The sequence below is a fragment of the Nerophis ophidion genome, linkage group LG12, assembly GCF_033978795.1.
Source record: "Nerophis ophidion isolate RoL-2023_Sa linkage group LG12, RoL_Noph_v1.0, whole genome shotgun sequence".
Classification (NCBI taxonomy): Eukaryota; Metazoa; Chordata; class Actinopteri; order Syngnathiformes; family Syngnathidae; genus Nerophis; species Nerophis ophidion.
The window spans coordinates 51,774,296-51,799,292 of NC_084622.1; the positions used below are offsets into that span (position 1 = coordinate 51,774,296).

A 24,997-nucleotide genomic window follows, 5' to 3' on the forward strand; every position below is an offset into this window, starting at 1 on the left:
TTCCCGCTTATGCCATCCTAGTTACTGCCGTTGTGTCCTTGAGCAAGACACTTTACCCACCTGCTCCCAGTGCCACCCACACTGCTTTAAATGTAACTTAGATATTGTGTGTCACTATGTAAAGCGCTTTGAGTCACTTGAGAAAAGCGCTATATAAATATAATTCACTTCACTTCACTTTGGAGACCCCTGGACTAAGTACATCATATCAAAAGATTAGTCTTAATTTTTATTCTAATTAGGGTCCAATAAGCCCAAATAGCAAAGAGAAATAAAAAAAAGCATGTAATCAAACAGCTTAAGAGATGAATTAGAGTTATTGTCCTCAACTCCAAAAGGCTGCTCCTCCTTTTAAGACCAGCAAACAGGCTGCGAGCTAACAAGTCACTTCCTATTTTCAAAGATGAAACATGCTCTGCTCCTTGCTGCTGGGAAAGTAAACGTGCAAACCATAACGAGCAGAAAACATTTATTTTTGGCTTACCTTGCAGCTCTTGACTCCCAACAAACACCAAGTTACAACTTCTGTTGCTGCCCAAAAGCCAAACACATCCTAGGGCATGGGTGTCAAACTCTGGCCTGCCGTGTAATTTCACTTGGCTTTTGAGGCAATATCAAATTAACATTAGAGCTGGCCTGCCGCAGTAACACTGCATTCACCGCCAACACTCTTACTTGCCAACCCTCTCGATTTTCCCAAGATACTCTCGAAGTTCAGTGCCCCTCCCTAATTTCGTCCCGGACAACAATATTTGGGGTGGGCTTTAAAGGCACTGCCTTTGGTGTTCTCTACAACCTGTCTCCACGTCCGCTTTTCCTCCATACTAACAGCGTGCCGGCCCAGTCACATAATATATGCGGCTTATACACACACACACACAAGTGAATGCAAGGCATACTTGGTCAACCGCCATACAGGTCACACTGAGGGTGGCCGTATAAATAACTAACACTGTTATAAATATGCGCCACACTGTGAAACCACACCAAACAAGAATGATACATTTCGGGAGAACATCCGCACCGTAACACAACATAAACACAACAGAACAAATACCCAGAACGCCTTGCAGTACTAACTCTTCCGGGACGCTACAATATACACCCCCCACTATCACCAAACCCGACCCCACCGCCGAAAAGAGGCATTCAATTTTTATTGAAATTTTATTTGATATGCCATTAATATTTTTTAATTATTATTAGGGCAAAGGACCTATTGTTTTTCGTGCGTTTTATTAAATACGAGCAGAGGTGGGTAGTAACGCGCTACATTTACTCCGTTACATCTACTTGAGTAACTTTTGGGATAAATTGTACTTCTAAGAGTAGTTTTTATGCAACATACTTTTACTTTTACTTGAGTATATTTATAGAGAAGAAACGCTACTTTTACTCCGCTCCATTTATCTCCAATCAGGTCGCTACTCGCTACTTTTTTTTTAATCGTTCTGTTAATGCACGCTTTGTTTGTTTTGATTTTGTCAGACACACATTCAAAGTAGGAACTACACATGCCTGCGTTTCACCAATCAGATGCAGTCACTGGTGACGTTGGACCAATCAAACAGAGCCAGGCGGTCACGTCACACGTAGACCGGACATGTTGAAAAACTTATTGGGGTGTTACCATTTAGTGGTCAATTGTAGGGAATATGTACTGTACTGTGCAATCTACTGATAAAAGTTTCAATCAATCAATCAATCAATCAATCAAAAGTGTAAAGGAAAAAAGACACTTTTTTTTCAACCATACTTCCCGTTAAAAGCATAAAGACTGATCGCACAGTTCCTGTTTTCACAATAAAAGTGCTGCTCCATCGTGCCTGCGTTAACAAAATAAGAGTCTCCGAAAGCCAGCGCAAACAAACTAGCAAGCTACGGAGTTTGCCGCCAATGTATTTCTTGTAAAGTGTATAAAAACGAATATGGAAGCTGGACAAATAAGATGCCAAAAACCAACGACTTTCATGATGTACTAGACAGGAAGGAGGAACTTTTTTTCTCCTCCATTTGAAAACCGGGACGTTATCAGCACTATACTGTCTGATTCCAATCAATGCAAGTCATCAGAATCAGGTAATACACCAACTTATATTCTTGTCTTCATGAAAGATAGGAATCTATGTGTTAAACATGCATGTATATTCATTAAAATACCTATAACATGTCAACGAAAACGGCAAAATAAATAAACATAAAGTATATACTGCATATATAAAGGTATGTGTGTGTATGTATGTATGTATATATATATATATATATATATATATATATATATATATATATGATATGTGTGTATGTATATGTACATATGAGGTAGATCACCTCGACTTGGTCATTTATTAAGTAATTGATTAACGTTGAAAAACTTATTGGGGTGTTACCATTTAGTGGTCAATTGTAGGGAATATGTACTGTACTGTGCAATCTACTAATAAAAGTATCAATCAATCAATGAATGCCTACTGAGCCTATGGTGCTGTTAAGTTATTGTGGCTCAATTTGCCTTATTTTTTATTTTAATGTATTATTATTTGATATATATTATTGTTTTAGTTGCTTAAGAGATATTCCTGGCTCTGAATTTGCTCATTGCTATTTTTATGTTTTTGTGCATTAATTGTTGCTGGAATCATTAAAGGAACAGGTTATTCATCAGTTACTCAGTACTTGAGTAGTTTTTTCACAACATACTTTTTACTTTTACTCAAGTAAATATTTGGGTGACTACTCCTTACTTTTACTTGAGTAATAAATTTCTTAAGTAACAGTACTCTTACTTGAGTACAATTTCTGGCTACTCTACCCACCTCTGAATACGAGAGAAAGAAGGTGCACTTCCGGTAACAAATGAAGGAAGAATTAATTACCACTAAATACAGCAGGGGTTCCTTCGTCTGGCGGTGGTTTGGCTTCAAGCGGGAAGATGTTGAACAGACAAGCGGAATATGTCAAGTGTGCGACAAAAGTGTTGCTACGAAAAGTAACACCTACTGCTAATTTCTAGCATCTTTTGAAAAGTCACCTGCTACAGAATGAAGAGTGCTTGAAACGCCGCATGTCAACACCTCTGTTTGGTGCCACACCAACAAAATGCCGAGGTAACCATTTCCACATCAACACCGTATGAAAAAAATAGTCAACAACAGAAGGAGATAACGTCCGCAGGAACCTACCACGTAGCAAAGGACATACACTATTTGACTTCCTTTTATGCAGCTCCTTTTTATTTGACTCTTATTGTGTGACATCATGCACAAAAGTGCACTTTATTTGTTTTAAACTATTCTAGTGGCGTTCTGTACAAAAAGTGCACTTTAATTTACTGTTGTTTTGATATGTCATCTTAGTGACATCATGCACAAAAGTGAAGTGAATTATATTTATATAGCGCTTTTCTCAAGTGACTCAAAGCGCTGTACATAGTGAAACCCAATATCTAAGTTACATTTAAACTAGTGTGGGTGGCACTGGGAGCAGGTGGGTAAAGTGTCTTGCCCAAGGACACAAAAGCAGTGACTAGGATGGCACAAGCAGGAATCGAACCTGCAACCCTCAAGTTGCTGGCACGACCACTCTACCAACCAAGCTATGCCAGCTATGAGTGCACTCATAGCTTGTTTTAAAATGTCTCTGACAATCTTGCACTTTCTGTTTTGGAAATGACATGAATGTTTGTGCCACTGCTTAATAACTGTTTCATAAATACACTTTTAGTTGTGATTTCCCTCTCTGCAGGAAAGTTTAAAAGTAGCATATATGAATGCAGTATGAAGAACAATGTTTGAATGTAGACACATAGAATCATCATACTGCTGTGATTATATGCATCAAATATGGAGATATATATGCTGTATCGTTACATGGCCTAAAATATTGAGATATTGATAAAAGGCCATATTGCCCAGCCCTAGTTTTTCCCATCATTCACAATCATTATGAAAGGCTAGAACACACACCTCCAAGTCCGAGTCCATGGTTCTCTCCCAGAAAAGGGTGGAGTGCCATCTCCGGGTTGGGGAGGAGACCCTGCCCCAAGTGGAGGAGTTCAAGTACCTCAGAGTCTTGTTCACGAGTGAGGGAAGAGTGGATTGTGAGATCGACAGGCGGATCGGTGCGGCGTCTTCAGTAATGCGAACGTTGTACCGATCAGTTGTGGTGAAGAAGGAGCTGAGCCGGAAGGCAAAGCTCTCAATTTACCGGTCGATCTACATTTCCGTCCTCACCTATGGTCATGAGCTTTGGGTTATGACCGAACGGACAAGATCACGGGTACAAGCGGCCGAAATGAGGCCGGTCTCTCCCTTAGAGATAGGGTGAGAAGTTCTGCCATCCGGGAGGAACTCAAAGTAAAGCTGCTGCTCCTCCACATGGAGAGGAGCCAGATGAGGTGGTTCGGGCATCCGGTCAGGATGTCACCCGAACGCCTTCCTAGGGAGGTGTTTAGGGCCAACCGACTGGAAGGAGGCCACAAGGAAGACCCAGGACATGTTGGGAAGACTATGTCTCCCGCCTGGCCTGGGAGTGCCTTGGGATCCCCCGGGGGAAGCTGGACCAAGTGGCTGGGGAGAGGGAAGTCTGGACTTCCCTGCTTAGGCTGCTGTCTCCGCGACCCGACCTCTGATAAGCAAAAGAAGATGGATGGTTGGATAGAACACACATGTCATGTGCCACCATGAATTGATTAACGTGGACCCCGACTTAAACAAGTTGAAAAACTTATTGGGGTGTTACCATTTAGTGGTCAATTGTGCGGAATATGTACTGTACTGTGCAATCTACTAATAAAAATTTAAATCAATCAATCAAACAATTGTTTCCCAGGTACAAAGTCATTAACAGGAGCAGGTAACATGCATAAAGTAAACCTGGTTGACTCGCCTCACCTCCACCTCCCTTCTCTTTGTGAAGTGGTCACAATTTGTGCACATCAACAGCTAGTTCTCACACAGGAGTGTAGAGGACATCCGGCAGGCAAAATGTGCCGACTGCATCCGAGGCCAATGACAAGGCCTCGTTATCTTCCACCACCTGGAGGCGCTCACTTAACACCACAAGTCGCTCCCTACTTCAAGACTCTGGTGACCGCTTGTTGTCTCATCAAGCAGAGTTACATCCCTTCCTTCCTCCTTTTAAGGATGTCCTTGCCTTTTGGTGAGCTTGCAGGGTGCCGGCGGTCCACCTGAATCACAGCGAGTGTCTGAAGGTTCTCTCTGTGCAATAGTGGCTCCTCGCCGATTTGTTGTGACAGTTACAGCCGTGGGCGAGCGAGAGGAGGAGGCCATGCTCGGTTAAATGTGTCTGCTGCGTGCCCTGCTGTGCCACAGCTACTTTCCTCACTCACACTTCTCCGAGTTGACTTACCCTTTTTCCTTAGCGTATTTTTCGGACTATAAGGCGCACTTAAAACCCTTAATTTCCTCAAAACTCGACAGTGCGCCTTATAACCCGGTGCGAAATCATTCTGGTTGTGCTTACCGACCTCAAAACTATTTTTTTTTTGGTACATGGTGTAGTGATAAGTGTGACCGGTAGATGGCAGTCACACATAAGAGATACGTGTAGACTGCAATATAACTCAAGTAAACGACACCAAAATGTAATATGTTCCATTGTTCCATTAGAACCTTACACACAGCGCGCAAAAATCAATCAATCAATCAATCAATCAATCAATGTTTATTTATATAGCCCCAAATCACAAATGTCTCAAAGGACTGCACAAATCATTACGACTACGACATCCTCGGAAGAACCCACAAAAGGGCAAGGAAAACTCACAGTGGGCAGGGAGAATTCACATCCAGTGGGACGCCAGTGACAATGCTGACTATGAGAAACCTTGGAGAGGACTTCAGATGTGGGCAACCCCCCGCCACCTCTAGGGGACCGAAAGCAATGGATGTCGAGCGGGTCTAACATGATACTGTGAAAGTTCAATCCATAGTGGCTCCAACACAGCCGCGAGAGTTCAGTTCAAAGCGGATCCAAGACAGCAGCGAGAGTCCCGTCCACAGGAAACCATCCCAAGCGGAGGCGGATCAGCAGCGTAGAGATGTCCCCAATCGATACAGGCGAGCGGTCCATCCTGGGTCCCGACGAGTGGTCCATCCTGGGTCTCGACTCTGGACAGCCAGTACTTCATCCATGGTCATCGGACCGGACCCATCCACAAGGGAGGGGGGGACATAGGAGAAAAATGAAAAAAAGCAGCAGATCAACTGGTCTAAAAAGGAGGTTTATTTAAAGGCTAGAGTATACAGATGAGTTTTAAGGTGAGACTTAAAAGCTTCTACTGAGGTAGCATCTCAAACTGTTACCGGGAGGGCATTCCAGAGTACTGGAGCCCGAACGGAAAGCGCTCTATAGCCCGCAGACTTTTTTTGGGCTCTAGGAATCACTAATCAAATGTTTTAGTACGACTTTGGTAAGCTATGAGGCCGCACCGCTTGATTAGCCACATTTTGGACAACCCCAGACGTGAAGGACGTCCACTCAAAAGGAGTTTTTCATTTGTCATTTTTCCTTTTTTAAACTAATACAATATCTAATTGGAACCTTTAGGGCTTCCCTCAATGTTGGTTAATGTTAGAAGTCCCGGGGACCTAAAAGGGTCTCAGTCATTAAAGTGTTAAAAATAATACTTAAGTGCATTTTTTCTTTCATTTTCAATGCTTGAATATCTAAAGATCAACGTCAGACCCATCCATGAACATACATTTTATTTTTATGTTTTATGGTCCTTTTGTCAAAATAAACCCTGTGGTTTTATGGCAAAAACACATGTGAAGTGAAGTGAATTATATTTATATAGCGCTTTTCTCTAGTGACTCAAAGCGCTTTACATAGTGAAACCCAATATCTAAGTTACATTTAAACCAGTGTGGGTGGCACAGGGAGCAGGTGGGTAAAGTGTCTTGCCCAAGGACACAACGGCAGTGACTAGGATAGCGGAAGCGGAAATCGAACCTGCAACCCTCAAGTTGCTGGCACGGCCACCCTACCAACCAAGCTATACAATTTTTAAAAAATTCCACAAAAAATGTTAAAAATTGAATATTTTATGTGTATTAAATGGAACCCAAAATAGATTTAAAAGAATCACAACAACATAGATTTTGGTTTATTATTACTTTTTGACAAAAATTTGACAAAATGTCTGGGGCATCTAAAAGTGTTAAAAATAAGTCATATATATATATATATATATATATATATATATATATATATATATATATATATATATATATATATATATATATATATATATATATATATATATATGTGTGTGTATGTATATATATATATATATATATATATATATATATATATGTATATATATATATATGTGTACATATATATATATATAGGTGTGGGAAAAATCACAAGACTACTTCATCTCTACAGAACTGTTTCATGAGGGGTTCCCTCAATCATCAGGAGATTTATATATACATATATATATATATATATATATATATAATTTATTGTTTTTATTTACTTTAGCACCTACCTTTGTAGATCAACTTAAGATGTATTTGTTAATTATACAATTTTTATGATTTTTTTTTTAAATGTTTTTTTTTTTTCTGCTGTTTTTGTCAAAAAAAAAACATTGCTTTAGTTGGCAAACACACAAAATATGCAATATTTCCCCCATAAAAGTGAAATATTTGATTTGAAGTAATTGAAGCCTTGGATATGTCAATTATTCATACCAACATTGATATTGAGGTATTATTATATTAACCATTTTTTATGAGTATTTTTTACCTGTTTGCTATTTTATTCCAAGTTTCTATGTTATTTTAGTAACAGTAGTTTTAGAATGTGCGGCAGGCCGTAAAAAAGAGTAGCTACGGCCGCACTTTGGACAATCCCAGACATGAGGGTTTTGATTGATTGAAACTTTTATTAGTAGATTGCACAGTACAGTACATGTTCCGTACAATTGACCACTAAATGGTAACACCCCAATAAGTTTGTGAACTTGTTTAAGTCGGGGTCCACCTTCATCAATTCATGGTAAGTCAGGGTCCACGTTAAGGATGTCAACTCAAAAGTGTCACACCGCGGTGAGGGACGTCTTGTTTTGGGTTTTTTGTCTTATGGTTTTAATTTGAAAAGTAACTCTCCTCTTGTTTCAGGTCACTTGCCCTTCCTTTTGTGTCATCAGTATGACGTCCTCCCTGTTCTCAGATTGTTTCCAGCTGTTCCCTATTACCTTCATGTGTTTATAAGCTCACTCCTTCCTTTGTTCTGTGCCAGATTGTCTGGTTTATTCGTGCTCTCTAGCATCCATGTCTTTGTCCATGCCTTGCCTTGTCTTGTGCCTATGTCCCTTGATCCTGAACCCCTTTATGAATATTTAGAGTTTTCCTTTTTTCCTCCTCAGCAGAGTGATTTTGGTTATTTAGCTATTCAGCCGCAGTGGTAAGTTTCAGTTAAGTTTTTCCATTCATTCCTCAACTTTTTGAGTGACTGTTTTTGTTAAATACTTTATTAGATTAGTTAGTGTAGAATTTTTCATAGATGTTGTTTTGGTCCTCCTGTTGGAGCGCTTTTTGTCAAATACTGTTTATAGTTCGTCTTTACTTTTATGTTTTCCTCCGTTCGGAGTGATTTTCGGTTGTTCCTTCTTTTTCTGGAACCTTTTTCGCCGCGTAGTTTATTTTTGTGATTATAGATGTTTTTTCTTGACTCAGGAGGTAAAAGGAAATTGTCAAAATAAAAGCCTGTCTAAAGTCCCAAATCTGCATCTGAGTCCAAATCCTTTTATCAAAGCCTGACAAAAAGGAGTTGGACTGATATATATATAAAAAAACAGCATAGCTTTTAATAAAAACCTGTTGAACTTGTAAGACATGTTTAAAAGCTGCCCTTACTTACTGTATCGGTGCTGATTGAGGCGGTGGAGAATGTCTTTGTTCCGCATTGGACCACAATCAGCGTAGTAGTCTGTGTGTTTTCATGCAAATGCGTGGGCAATCGTATGTGAAAAACAATTTATTGCAAAAAGAAAAGGGCTGCAGAGAAAATGTATGCGGTGCAATTACAGCTCACATTTACATTTAAAAGGCTCATCCATAAAGGAGGTAAGCAGGAAGTAAAGAAGCAATTTCTATGTACCATTTAATGATAATGTTCACCCTCACACAGCAACGTGAGAAAGAGAGTAATGGGAATAATGACCAAGAGGTTTTAGTTTTATTATTAATGTGCAATGCACTCTGGGAAAAACTGTGCAATCAGCTTCTTTTTTCCCCCTCCACGTCTTCAGATGTTCTCCTCCTGCATCACCACCGAGGAGAGGTCTCAGGAATCAAAGCCAAAGCCGTTTAACCCGTGGGCAAAAATATAAAAATAAAGGAAGTGGTTAGTCGAATAAAAAAAAAAAAGAGGGCTCTGATCTTTTATTATTATGATGTTCTGCTTAGAGAAGATTCACTTTCACACTGGTCAGCGGCGCTCAGATGGAAGATCAGAAAGATTTTTATCTTTCGAGGATGGAAAGCTGTTGTTGTCATTTACCATGAATTGATTAACGTGGACCCCGACTTAAACAAGTTGAAAAACTTATTGGGGTGTTACCATTTAGTGGTCAATTGTACGGAATATGTACTGTACTGTGCAATCTACTGATATATATATAAATATATATATATATATATATATATATATATATATATATATATATATATATATATATATATATATATATATATATATAAATGTAATGTATAATACAAAAATTGAATATATAAATGGAAAAAAAAAAAATATATATATATATTAGGGGTGGGCAAATTAACGCGTTAATTACGAGTTAACTCATCAATCTATTAACGCCGACAATTATTTTATCGCACATTTGCGTATGTTGTTTACATGCTTTTATTTTGTTAACGCCTTTTCTTAACAAGATGGCATCGCCCGGACGTGCTTCGGCGTCGAGGGGCTCTTGGTAAAGATGGAACATTTGGCAAAAATACCGGACAATTCTGCAAATTTCATGGCTGGTTTACAGCGTGGTCACTCCGGGATCACTTACGACCGCCAGACAATTCTGAATGTGGATAGATCGGGCCGTTTTGGACTGAATGACGCGTGCTTGCTAGACCGGCTAGCTAGCATGGGAATACTTTGCCGGCTACATCCAGCGGCCTGTGAAGCAGCGGAGTATATGTGTTGTCTGTCTATTTATGAATAGTGCAGACCAGGAGTTTTGGCTAAGTTCTTAACGTTTACTTTCAGAGCGTGCATATCACAACATACAAGATGCCGTCATGGCGACACAACCTATACCGGGCTACCGCGCATGCTCGTCACTCCTGTTGCATGCTGGGTAGGGTAGTTCTTTTTTTCCCTGGCTCATAACATCACAATATAGTACCATGTATATGATGCGTTCAGTCTATCAAAGCACCAAGCAAACAATCGGAAAATTCCCATCATATCAATTCCTAGATATGGTCATAATTATTTTAAGTGCACTACGCAGAATAAACACAACATTATTAATATTGCTACTATGGATAATTTGATCAAAAATTCCCTAAAACAGCCCACTACCTATAATATAGGTTTTTTAAACATAAGATCCCTGATAAAAAAAATTGTTTCTGCTGTTACCTCAGAAATTGCCTGTTCAGATGTTATGATTGTGGCTCAGAGATTTGTATGTAGATTATATTTATGTTCCATAACAAACAGGATAACTTAAATACCCTGGCAGTGGCAATAAGCTTAAATGTTTGTATTTACATTTTTTGAGTTGATTTTCATAAAATATGCTATTTAACTGCTACTGTTTAACAAGGACTGATTTAAATTGTGTTTGCACAACAAATGTTTTGGCGCTTTTGCTCATGTGGGAGAATATTCCAATAAAGGTGCACTACACACTACTTTTGAATTCATTATTGGGCTTTGCGTATACAATGCAGTTAATCGCGATTAATCGGAGAAAAAGTACGATTAACTTCGATTAAAATTTTTAATCGTTGCCCAGCCCTAATATATATATATATATATATATGTGTATTTATGTGTGTGTCTCATTGCAGATTAGCCCACACTGCGGCGCGAGCGCGATGATGTTATTTTTTTGATGGGAAAATGCATTTTTAGACAATATGATTTGCCTGAGCAGCTAGGAGATCCCGAGAGTAACACACGGTAGAAAATTAAATGATGGACGGGTTGGAAAAGACAGATTTTAAAAAATTATAATATTTAAAAAAATGTAAACATTTTTTTTTTACTCGGTGTTAAGAATTCTCCATGTTATTTACATTTCACATACTTTATTTCGAAGCATTTCTTGACAGTGTCACTTCCGCTTTCTTCCTATTGTTGTCACTTCCGCTTCCCGTTTGACGTGTGTTAATGTGTGCTGACTTGTTTCTCTGTTACGTTTAATCGGTGCTCTAGTCCTTGACGATGTGAGTATGTTAATTATTATATAAGAATCATTTAGTTTATTAATAGACATCACTGTGTTTGTGTAACATTTACTGGTGTTTTATTAATATTATTAGTGCTGTGTTGTCAGAATGCTACGAGCTAACATCTCCCTGTTTAGGATAGCATTGATGCTACTAATGTGGCTAGTTCATGTGCCATTGTGAAAATGCAATATATTATGTCTCTAGTACTTTACTTAGAGCATATCCATAGGCATAATATATATAAATATTGTTGTTTAGATAAATTATATAAATGATGGCTGTTTGTTTGTGGTTTACAGATACTAGCTGCACCTAATATAACCCAATATGCACCATTAAAGTTGGAAGAGTCCAAATGATGACCGTGTGTTCTCTGACCGGAACCCCAACGTGGTCAATATCCAAAAAAAACAGTCGCAGAGTTTAATACTCAACACTCGGACTATCCGTGGGCCAACTTTTGGATGCTGGTGAGCCGTATATTTTTTTTTAGATAGATTTTAGATAGTACTTTATTTATTCCGTCAGGAGAGTTCCTTCAGGAAAAATAAAATTTTCAGCACAATCCCATTCAAGATCAGACAAACATTACAGGGAGACAGAACAGGATCGCTGACAGGTCTGCCGGCTTCCAGCGCCCCTTACAAAAAAGGTGAGATACAGGTAAACAAGGGGGGATGGGAGAAAAAATGACCCGCGGGCCTTAGTTTGGGGACCATGGGATAGATAAGAAAATAAAAATGTATTTATTTATTTTTTTACTTGGGACTCTCCGCGGCACATATTTTGGATTTTGGACGCTGGCAGGCTGTGTCTTGGCAGCGAGATGTAGTTTTGGGACCCCTGGGATAGATTAAAATAATAATAATAAAAAAATAATAATAATAATTTTACTTGACACACTTGAAAAAAGTGACTATAACTAATAAGGTATTTCACACCTGGAAGTTTTTTAATTAGGGCAGCACGATGGAAGAGGAGTTAGTGCGTATGCCTCACAATACGAAGGTCCTGAGTTCAATCCCGGGCTCGGGATCTTTCTGTGTGGAGTTTGCATGTTCTCCCCGTGACTGTGTGGGTTCCCTCCAGGTACTCCGGCTTCCTCCCACCTCCAAAGTATTGCACCTGGGGATAGGCCCCTCCCACCTCCAAAGACATGCACCTGGGGATAGGCCCCTCCCACCTCCAAAGACATGCACCTGGGGATAGGCCCCTCCCACCTCCAAAGACATGCACCTGGGGATAGGCCCCTCCCACCTCCAAAGACATGCACCTGGGGATAGGCCCCTCCCACCTCCAAAGACATGCACCTGGGGATAGGCCCCTCCCACCTCCAAAGACATGCACCTGGGGATAGGTTGATTGGCAACACTAAATGGTCCCTAGTGTGTGAATGTTGTCTGTCTATCTGTGTTGGCCCTAGGATGAGGTCTTGACTTGTCCAGGGCGTACACCGCCTTCCGCGTGATTGTAGTTGAGATAGGGACCAGCACCCCCCGCGACCTCAAAAGGGACATGCGGTAGAAAATGGATGGATATAAGTGTGTTATTTATTGAGTCCAATCCCAGATTTGATGTGACTTTGTGTTTGTTGGCTTTGTAGAAACACTGAGACCAAGTCTACATTTTTCAAACCGCACACATTTCTTTTCCCTCAGAATTTGAAGTGTTTGGTCAAAATGATTATTTGTGATTTGTACATTTTCAGAATGTGCTAGTTCTATTTTTGGGCCCCCCCAAAAACAAAGAAAACCATCTGAAGTCATCTTTGTTTTTAAGTTATCATGCCAGGATTTTACCTGTTTGGCCCACCTAGGAATAGATTTTCCTCCGTTTGGCCCCTGAGCTAAAATGACTTTGACACCTCCGGTGTAGCCCTGTGATCACGTGGCGACTGGTCCGCCTTCCACCCAATTGTAGCTGAGATAGGCACCAACGCCCCCGGTAGAAAATGGATGGATGGATGGAACCCCGCACCCTCTTGCCTGAAGTTCTCACCATGGCCGACCTCTGTTCCCCCTCCTCTGCAGGCGTGTGTCTGGTGCTGGGATGCATGATCTACCCCGACGGCTGGGACAGCGATGAGGTGCGGCGGATGTGCGGCGAGCAGACGGACAAATACAGCCTGGGCGCCTGCTCCATGCGCTGGGCCTACATATTGGCTATCATGGGCATCCTGGACGCCCTCATCCTCTCCTTCCTGGCCTTCGTCCTGGGGAATCGACAAGACGGCCTGATGACAGAAGAGCTGCTAGCAGAGAGCAAGGGTGAGTAAGGATGCTGATGAAGACGCGGCGGTACAAGGTGGACAAGAGGTGCCCAGAGGAGGAACTGCTTTGTTACACAGCAGTGAGCGCAGCAATGGCGCCCTCTGCTGGCGAATGTGAGATAGTAGCGTGTGAAGGATGCTTCTGGCAATGTGTGATTGTGGGAGGCTATTAATAGCACGACCTTGAGAGTGTGCAAGATGCATTTTAATGTTGTCTCTCTGCTTGTGTTTTTTCAGAGGCAGGCAATGCTTGAAAACATTTAGGTAAGAAAGAACAAACACTCTTCATATTTGCATGGAATGTAAATGATACCGAAGACATTTTGTTGTTGCAAATCTCTTTTTGTTGTAAAAAAGACTAAAACCGAATTAATATGTTTCATACATACATTTATATGTAAATGCATGTGTGGGTGGGAGTATATATATAATATATATGTATGTATGTATGTGTATATATATATATGTATATATATATGTACATACACATATAGCTTAGGGGTTTTTTGTCATTATTACAGTGAACAAGTTTAAAGAACAACAAAATTGGAGTATTAATAGTAAAAAAGATCAAAAAGAAGATATATATATGTGTATACAACCACATACATGCACATATGCATATATATACATATGCATATATAAACATATATATACACATATATATATAATATATGTGTCTTGATTGGATTATCCAGAGAATAGTGCTCGATACCGTGGTAGAGCGTAATATGTAGGTGTGGGAAAAATCACAAGACTCCTTCATCTCTATAGAACTGTTTCATGAGGGGTTCCCTGAATCATCAGGAGATGATTCAGGGAACCCCTCATGAAACAGTTCTGTAGAGATGAAGGAGTCTTAATATTTTTCCCACACCTACATATATATATATATATATATATATATATATATGTATATATATATACATATATATATATATATATATATATATATATACACACCTACATATATATATATACACACACATTTACATACACATATATACACATATACATAAATATACATATATATATGTATACAAACCCCGTTTCCATATAAGTTGGGAAATTGTGTTAAATGTAAATATAAACAGAATACAATGATTTGCGAATCATTTTCAACCCATATTCAGTTGAATATGCTACAAAGACAACATATTTGATGTTCAAACTCATAAAGAAATCGTTTTTTGCAAATAATCATTAACTTTAGAATTTGATGCCAGCAACACGTGACAAAGAAGTTGGGAACAGTGGCAATAAATACTAATTTAGTTGAGGAATGCTCATCAAACACTTATTTGGAACATCCCACAGGTGTGCAGGCTAATTGGTAACAGGTGGGTGCCATGATTGGGTATAAAAACAGCTTCCATGAAATGCTAAGTCATTCACAAACAAGGATGGGGTGAGGGTCACCACTTTGTAAGCAAATTGTCGAACAGTTTTAGAACAACATTTCTCAACGAGCTATTGCAAGGAATTTAGGGATTTTACCATCTACGGTTTGTAAAATCATCAAAAAGTCCAGAGAATCTGGTGAAATCACTGCACGTAAGCGATGATATTTCGGACCTTTGACCCCTTAGGCGGTACTGCACCAAAAACCGACATCATTGTGTAAAGGATATCGCCACATGGGCTCAGGAACACTTCATAAAACCACTGTCAGTAACTACAGTTGGTCGCTACGTCTGTAAGTCCAAGTTAAAACTCTACTGTGCAAAGCGAAAGCCATTTATCAACAACACCCAGCAGCGCCGCCGGCTTCGCTGGGCCCGAGATCATCTAAGATGGACTGATGCAATGTAAAAGTGTTCTGTGGTCTTGACGAATCCACATTTCAAATTATATTTGGAAACTGTGGACATGGTGTCCTCCGGAACAAAGACAAAAATAACCATCCGGATTGTTATAGGCGCAAAGTTGAAAAGCCAGCATGTGTGATGGTATGGGGGTGTATTAGTGCCCAAGGCATGGGTAACTTACACATCTGTGAAGGCACCATTAATGCTGAAAGGTCCATACAGGTTTTGGAGCAACATATGTTGTCATCCAAGCAACGTTATCATGGACGCCCCTGCTTATTTCAGCAAGACAAGTGTTACAACAGCGTGGCTTCATAAAAAAATAGTGCGGCTACTTTCCTGGCCCGCCGGCAGACCAGACATGTCTCCCATGGAAAATGTGTGGCGCATTATGAAGCGTAAAATACGACAGCAGAGATCCTGGACTGTTGAACGACTGAAGCTCTACATAAAACAAGAATGGGAAATAATTCCACTTTCAAAGCTTCAACAATTAGTTTCCTCAGTTCCCAAACGTTTATTGAGTGTTGTTAAAAGAAAAGGTGATGTAACACAGTGGTGAACATGCCCTTTCCCAACTACTTTGGCACGTGTTGCAGCCATGAAATTCTAAGTTAATTATTATATGCAAAAAAAGACAAAGTTTATGAGTTTGAACATCAAATATGTTGTCTTTGTAGCATATTCAACTGAATATGGGTTGAAAAGGATTTGCAAATCATTGTATTCCGTTTATATTTACATCTAACACCATTTCCCAACTCATATGGAAACGGGGTTTGTATGTATGTGTATATATATATATATATATATGTGTGTGTGTGTGTGTACACACCCTGCCTTACATCCAAATGCAGCTGGCATAGGCTCCAGCTCCCCATGATATCTAGATCTATATATACAGTCGTGGTCAAAAGTGTACGTACACTTGTAATGATGTCATGGCTGTCTTGAGTTCTCAGTCATTTCTAGAACTCTTATTTTTTGTGATGTAGTGATTGGAGCACATACTTGTTGCTCACAAAAAACATTCATGAAGTTTGGTTCTTTTATGAATTTATTATGGCTCTACTGAAAATGTGAGCAAATGTGCTAGGTCAAAAGTATACGTACAGCAATGTTAATATTTGCTTACATGTCCCTTGGCAAGTTTCACTGCAATAAGGCACTTTTGGTAGAAATGATTGGAAACTCAAGACAGCCATGACATCATGTTCTTTACAAGTGTATGTAAACTTTTGACCACCACTGTACACTGACAGCCCGGCCCCTTGCCAAATTGTTTTAATGCAGCCCCTGAGTCAAAAAGTTGATGATAACATATTTACCTTTTTTCCCCCCTGTGACTTTGCAATGTCTGCTGGGATAGGATCCAGCCCAAGTCATACTAAAAGAACGACTATGTGCTCTGTGTGGTGTTTCCAGGCTCCCATGCTCTACTTGTACAATGTTCCCGCAAAGAACCATCCCTTCAACATCAGGTCGCAGGAGGAGAAAAAAGGACAAACCCCAACCAGCCTGACCCCAAAAAAAAGAAGAAGAAGAAACTCTGAGTAAATGTCATCTCGTTTGCTTGCAGCCCCTTCCATCATCTCCAGGCTCCTGCTCCAGCACTTAGACATGTAATGCACATGGTGTGTCTGACGCCCTGTTGCTGATGTCCACCATGGCGGGGGCGCAGACTGTTATCCTGGTGAAGAGTGCGGGTAGTAGCAGCTGCATTGTGAGCACACACCCACTCCGATACAACCCACACTTTGATGTACTATACTCTAGTCAACTCCGCCTGTGTCACAATTTATCCCGAGAAGCTTAGAATCGATGTACAGTAAATATGTTGTGTTCATAATAATGTAAGGCTCGACAACATCACGGAAACGTCTTTTTTTTTTAATTTAATTTTAAAAACTATTTTTAAGGTTCATTGGTACGTCTCTTTTCTCTTCACATGTCAAATATCTAGGTTGAAGTGTGTAAAATATATACTGTAGGACGACGCTTTTAGGACTTTTAGGTCAGGGGTCCCCAGACTAAGGCTAAGTAAAAAAAAATATATATATATATATTTATACATGTATATATATTTTTTTCTTTTCTTTTTCTTTTTTTTTTTTTTTTTAAATCTGTCCTTTCTGATCCACTTTATACCGCTTGTTACTCTCTAGCCGCTGCGTATACGGCCCGCCAGCTTCGAAAATCTGGCCCACGGGAAGTCCCAAGTTAAATTTATTTTTATTCATTTGATTTAATTTTTTAATATCTGTCCTTTGTAATCAATTTTCTACTGCTTGTTACTCTTGGTTTCTCCTCGGGGTTTAGGCAAATTATATTGTCTAAAAATGCATTTGTCCATCGATAACGTGACATCAAGTGCGCGCACTTACAGTCAATTAGTGCAAGGAATATATATATATGTAGGTGTGGGAAAAATCACAAGACTACTTCATCTCTACAGAACTGTTTCATTAGGGGTTCCCTCAATCATCAGGAGATTTATATATATGTATATATATATATATATATATATATATATATATATATACATACATATGTATGTATGTTTATACATACATATGTATGTATGGATATATATGTATGTATGTATGTAGTATATATGTATGTATATATATATATATATATATATATATATATATATATATATATATATATATATATATATATATATATATATATATATATATATATATATACAAACACACAGCCCGGACCCCGGCCAAGTTGTTTTAACCCAATGCGGCCCCCGAGTCAAAAAGTTTTGGGGACCCCTGTTTTAGGTCACCCCCCCCTCAACGCCGAGCTAGCTAACTTTGCACAGCGCTCCAGTTTGCTCCTTCATAGTACAGACACTGTCATGGTTGCAGGATGTGTAGTTGGTGTCTGTCTGGCGGCGCCAACATGTCACATGGTTGCTTGCCGGGGATGCAAAAACGCCACTGACACACACACACACACACACACACACACACACGTACAGACCCAACTTCCCGACCGTGTGTTTGAGCGTGTCTTCTTGTGTTCCTCTGAACCTCCCGACCGAGCTATCCGCTGCGTGCATACAGGGTAACAGGGTGGAGCGCCATCCAAAGCTGCGGCTTCTGTCGGGATGAAACAGATTTAGCTTCACCTGTCTTGTGTAAATACATATAGAGATGATAGTTCTATAGACATGACCAGCATATACGGAAAGGGTTTATCTTACAAGGATTTTAAGAAAATGAAAGGGAAATATACTGACACTTAATAAAGATTTTCACTCTCTGACTGTGTTTTATTGTTTTATTTCCTTTTCCTTCCAAAGGTCCACTTGTTGTCTTGCCGCTGCAGGTTATTTAAAAACATTAATGACAATACCATAAATTAAGTATCCATACACACTGAAAATATTGGGTTACAAAAGAACCCAATTTTAACGCAACTGCTGGTTCAGAACAGGACGAACCCCTTATTTGATTTATTTTAACTCAACATTGCAGTAACAAATTTTCAACTCAACTTTTGCATTGAATTATTTAACCAAAAAGGTGAGTTATGCTAACTCAATGTTGGTTTGATCACAACCCAACTATCAGGTTTAATTTATTTGACACAAAAAATGAGTTATGCTCACGACAATGTTGGGTAACTTATTCCAAACCCAACTATTGTGTTGTGCAGTTAAGTGCTCCTTGACCCAATAGTTGGTCAGAAAGTGTTTTTTTTAATGCTGGTTTGTCCTACTATTGGGTTGAATTATTTAACACAAAAGCTGAGTTATGCTAACTCAGTGTTGGTTTATTCATAACCCAAATATTGGGTTATGAATAAACATTGATTGCACCGGCCGACCGGTGCAATTGACGTCGAGTGGATCTAGCATAATATTGTGAGTCCAGTCCATAGTGGATCTAACATAATAGTGTGAGAGTCCAGTCCATAGTGGATCTAACATAATAGTGAGAGAGTCCAGTCCATAGTGGATCTAACATAATAGTGTGGGAGTCCAGTCCATAGTGGATCCAACATAATAGTGAGAGTCCAGTCCATAGTGGATCTAACATAATAGTGAGAGTCCAGTCCATAGTGGATCTAACATAATAGTGTGAGAGTCCAGTCCATAGTGGATCTAACATAATAGTGTGAGAGTCCAGTCCATAGTGGATCTAACATGATAGTGAGAGTCCAGTCCATAGTGGATATAACATAATAGTGTGAGAGTCCAGTCCATAGTGGATCTAACATAATAGTGAGAGTCCAGTCAATGGTGGATCTAACATAATAGTGTGAGAGTCCAGTCCATAGTAGATCTAACATAATAGTGTGAGAGTCCAGTCCATAGTGGATCTAACATAATAGTGTGAGAGTCCAGTCCATAGTGGATCCAACATAATAGTGAGAGTCCAGTCCATAGTGGATCTAACATAATAGTGAGAGTCCAGTCCATAGTGGATCTAACATAATAGTGAGAGTCCAGTCTCCAGCAGCAAGAGCTATTCGGACCGGGAAAACTTCATATGTTTTTAGACACATTCACTAGGATAATTCTGGGAAATCCCTTATCTTTCTATTGTGTTGCTAGTGTTTAAGTGAGATTAAATAGTACCTGATAGTCGGAGGGGTGTGTCCACAGGCTTCTTGAGGCCAGTGTGTGACGGAAGTCGACGAAAGCTGCATGGGCGGCGCAAGCTCAGCTGATCTCCGGTAAGAGGCAACTTTTTACCACAATTTTCTCACCGAAACCTGCCGGTTGACAAGTGGTCGGGATCCATGTTCGCTCGACCGTTCTGATCCATAGTAAAGCTTCACCTCCGTGAATTTTAAACAAGGAATCCCCGTGTGTTTATGTGGCTTCCCAACTCCATCTTTCTACTTTGACTTCTCCATTATTAATTGAACAAATTGCAAAAGATTCAGCAACACAGATGTCCGGAATACTGTGTAATTGCGCGATGAAAAGAGACGACTTTTAGCCGCAAATGGTGCTGCGCTAATATGTCCCCTGCAACCCGGGACGTCATCATACCGTGACGTTTTCAACAAAGAAACTCCTCTGGAAATTTAAAATTCTAATTTAGTAAACGAAAGCGGCCGTATTGGCATGTGTTGCAATGTTAATATTTCATCATTGATATACAAACTATCAGACTGTGTGGTGGCTAGTAGTGGCTTTCAGTAGGCCTTTTTAGACACAGGTGTAAAACAGGGATGTGTCATCGCTCCAACACATTTTTGTTGCTGCTATCCTCCATCTCACAAACATACATCTGCTCCAGGCAGTCGAAATAATGTACAGAACCGACGGTCAACTCCTCAACATCAACCGTTTCAGGGCCAAAGGTCAAACCACCACCATATCCATCATGGAGCTGCAGTATGCAGACGATAATGCCCTCGTAGTCCCCTCAGAAGAAGTGCACTCTGTCTGCTTTTGCGAAGGCATACAAACAGCTTGGTCTTGCCATCAATATAAAGCGGGGGTGCCCACACTTTTTCTGCAGGCGAGCTACTTTTCAATTGACCAACTCGAGGGGATTTACCTCATTTATATATATCATTTATGTTTATTTATTTATGAAAGAGACATTTTTGTAAACAAGTTAAATGTGTTTAATGATAATACAAGCATGTGTAACACATATAGATGTCTTTCTTTCACGAAGACAAGAATATAAGTTGGTGTATTACCTGATTCTGATGACTTGCATTGATTGGAATCAGACAGTAATGAAGATAACGGCCACATTTTCAAATGGAGGAGAAAAAAAGTTGTCCTTTCTGTACAATACCACATGAAAGTGGTTGGTTTTTGGCATCTAATTCATCCAGCTTCCATACACTTTACAAGAAAAACATTGGCGGCAAATTCCGTAGCTTGCTTGATTGACATTCACGGCACCCGAGGGTCTTGTGAGATGACGCTGGCTGCTGCCAGTTCATTATTATGAAAAAAGGACAGAGAGGAAGGCAAGAAACACTTTTTATTTCAACAGACTTTCGCGCCGTCCCTTCCGTCAAAACTCTAAAGGCCGACTGCACATTTCCTATCTTCACAATAAAAGCCCTGCTTCATGCTGCCTGCGCTAACAAAATAAGAGTCTCGGAAAGCTGGCGTGCACAAGTGATGTGCACGCCAGCTTTCTGAGGTATCGCTTGTGCACGCCAGTTTTCCGAGACTCTGTATTTAGTTAGCGCAGCCAGCATGAAGCAGGGCTTTTATTGTGAAGATAGGAAATGTGCAGTCGGCCTTTAGAGTTTTGACGGAAGGTACGGCGCGAGAGTCTGTTGAAATAAAAAGTGTTTCTCGCCTTCCTCTCGGTCATATTTTCATAATAATGATCTTGCAGCAGCCAGCGTCATCTCACAAGACCCTCCGGTACCGTGAATGTCATATAAGTGACGTCTTGGTGAAGATTGATGATCACTCATTTTTAGGTCTATTTTTTTTAAAAGCCTGGCTGGAGATCGACTGACACACCCCCCGCGGTCGACTGGTAGCTCGCGATCGACGTAATGGGCACCCCTGATATAAAGAAAACCCAAATCCTCCACCAACCACCACCAAACAGTAGTGCGCCTGTCCTGCCCCCAAACCTCTCAATTGACAAAATCCGACTGGAAAATGTGGACCACTTCCCATATTTCGGGGAGCCTCCTGTCATCTAAAGCTGTCATTGACGATGAAATTCACCACCGCGGCCTTCTCGAGGCTGAGGAAGCGAGTCTTCGAGAACCGTGACCTCCAAGCAAAGACCAAAATCCTGGTCTACAAAGCAATCGTGCTCCAGACCCTTATGTATGGGTCAGAAGCCTGGACCACCTACAGCAGGCACTTAAAGGCACTCGAGACCTACCATCAAAGATTAAAAGCGTTACTAAAACGGCCTTCTTTCATCCCCGTAATATCGCTAAAATCTGCTCCATTTTGTCCACTAAAGACGCTGAGATCATTATCCATGCGTTTGTTACGTCTCGCCTCGACTACTGTAACGTATTATTTTCAGGTCTCCCCATGTCTAGCATTAAAAGATTACAGTTGGTACAAAATGCGGCTGCTATTCTTTTGACAAGAACAAGAAAGTTTGATCATATTACACCTATACTGTATATACCTTTATATACATATATACATACATATATACCTATACTGTATATACCTTTATATACATATATACATACATATATACCTATACTGGCTCACCTGCACTGGCTTCCTGTGCACTTAAGATGTGACTTTAAGGTTTTACTACTTACGTATAAAATACTACACGGTCTAGCTCCATCCTATCTTGCCGATTGTATTGTACCATATGTCCCGGCAAGAAATCTGCGTTCAAAGGACTCCGGCTTATTAGTGATTCCCAAAGCCCAAAAAAAGTCTGCGGGCTATAGAGCGTTTTCATTTCGGGCTCCAGTACTCTGGAATGCACTCCCGGTAACAGTTCGAGATGCCACCTCAGTAGAAGCATTTAAGTCTCACCTTAAAACTAATTTATATACTCTAGCCTTTAAATAGACTCCCTTTTTAGACCAGTTGATCTGCCGTTTCTTTTCTTTTTCTCCTATGTCCCACTCTCCCTTGTGGAGAGTGGGACATAGTCTGATCCGGTGGCCATGTACTGCTTGCCTGTGTATCGGCTGGGGACATCTCTGCGCTGCTGATCCGCCTCCGCTTGGGATGTTTTCCTGCTGGCTCCGCTGTGAACGGGACTCTCGCTGCTGTGTTGGATCCGCTTTGGACTGGACTCTTGCGACTGTGTTGGATCCATTATGGATTGAACTTTCACAGTATCATGTTAGACCCGCTCGACATCCATTGCTTTCCTCCTCTCCAAGGTTCTCATAGTCATCATTGTCACCGACGTCCCACTGGGTGTGAGTTTTCCTTGCCCTTATGTGGGCCTACCGAGGATCTCGTGGTGGTTTGTGCAGCCCTTTGAGACACTAGTGATTTAGGGCTATATAAGTAAACATTGATTGATTGATTGATGTCTCAGAAAAATCCTCAGGATCAGCTGGGAGGACAGACGCACCAACACCAGCGTCCTGGAGGAGGCTGGCTTGCCCACCATCACTGCCACGATTGCCCGAAACCAACTCAGGTGGACTTGCCATGTAGTCCGCATGCCTGACTCTCGCCTCCCAAAACAAGTCCTTTATTCCCAGCTTGTTGAAGGGAAACGGGCCCCGGGAGGTCAAAAGAAGAGATTTAAGGATAACATCAAGGCAAGCCTGACAAAGTGTCGCATAGACCTTAAGTCTTGGGAAGTCAAGGCAACAGACAGGACGATGTGGAGAAAACTTGTCCGTGAGGGTGCCGCGCAATATAATGAGGACCTCCGCCATGCTGCACAAGACAAGGGCAGACTAAGAAAGGAGAGAGCATCCATCACACAGGCCCAACCCAAACCCACCACCACTACATTCCCTTGTCCACATTGCCCCAGAATAATCAGGTCCAGAATCGGCCTCAACGCCCACCTGAAGACCCACAAGGACCAGGAAGGAGGACAGTCATACTCGACCACGAGTGACCGCCGATGATGATGAATCCAATGTGGGAAATACAATAGAGAAAGACAAATACTGGAAAGTAAGTTAGCAAATCTCCCTTAGAGATAGGTTGAGAAGCTCTGCCATCCGGGAGGAACTCAAAGTAAAACCGCTGCTCCTTCACATGGAGAGGAGCCAGATGAGGTGGTTCGGGCACCTGGTCAGGATGCCACCCGAACGCCTCCCTAGGGAGGTGTTTAGGGCACGTCCAACCGGTAGGAGGCCACGGGGAAGACCCAGGACACGTTGAGAAGACTATGTCTCCCGGCTGGCCTGGGAACGCCTCGGGATCCCCCGGGAAGAGCTAGATGAAGTGGCTGGGGAAAGGGAAGTCTGGGTTTCCCTGCTTAGGTTGTTGCCCCCGCGACCCGACCTCGGATAAGCGGAAGAAGATGGATGGATGGATGGATGAAGTTAGCAAATGAAAATATTAGGTTAGCAGTGGAAGATATATTAGGATTGCCTTCAGAATACATAGGATGTAAAGCAATATACACATATTTAAAAAACAGTGGATTAAAGGCCTACTGAAAGCCACAACTACCCACCACACAGTCTGATAGTTTATATATCAATGATGAAATATTAACATTGCAACACATGCCAATACGGCCTTTTTAGTTTACTTAATTGCAATCTTAAATTTCCCGGAAGTTTCTCGTTGAAAACGTCACGGAATGATGACGTGTACGCTTGACGTCACGGACTGTAAGGAAATATGAGCGCTGCACACACACACAGCTAAAAGTCGTCTGCTTTAACGGCATAATTCCACAGTATTTTGGACATCTGTGTTGCTGAATCTTTTGAAATGTGTTCAATTAATATTGGAGAAGTCAAAGTAGAAAGATGGAGATGGGAAGCTTTAGCCTTTGGCCACACAAACACACGGTGATTCCTTGTTTAAAATTCCTGGAGGT

General features: G+C 40.7%; 1 protein-coding gene across 1 annotated transcript in view; it reads left to right on the plus strand.

Moving 5' to 3' along the window:
• LOC133563539 (LHFPL tetraspan subfamily member 3 protein-like) overlaps nucleotides 1-18,017 on the plus strand; it is a 62,519-nt gene extending 44,502 nt beyond the window's left edge. Inside the window, exons 2-4 of the mRNA XM_061917709.1 lie at nucleotides 13,484-13,720; nucleotides 13,960-13,986; nucleotides 16,956-18,017. Of these exons, the coding sequence (XP_061773693.1) occupies nucleotides 13,484-13,720; nucleotides 13,960-13,976 (254 nt within the window). The 3' untranslated portion in view covers nucleotides 13,977-13,986; nucleotides 16,956-18,017. The remainder of the gene's footprint in view (nucleotides 1-13,483; nucleotides 13,721-13,959; nucleotides 13,987-16,955) is intronic.
• Nucleotides 18,018-24,997: the final 6,980 nt, after the last annotated feature.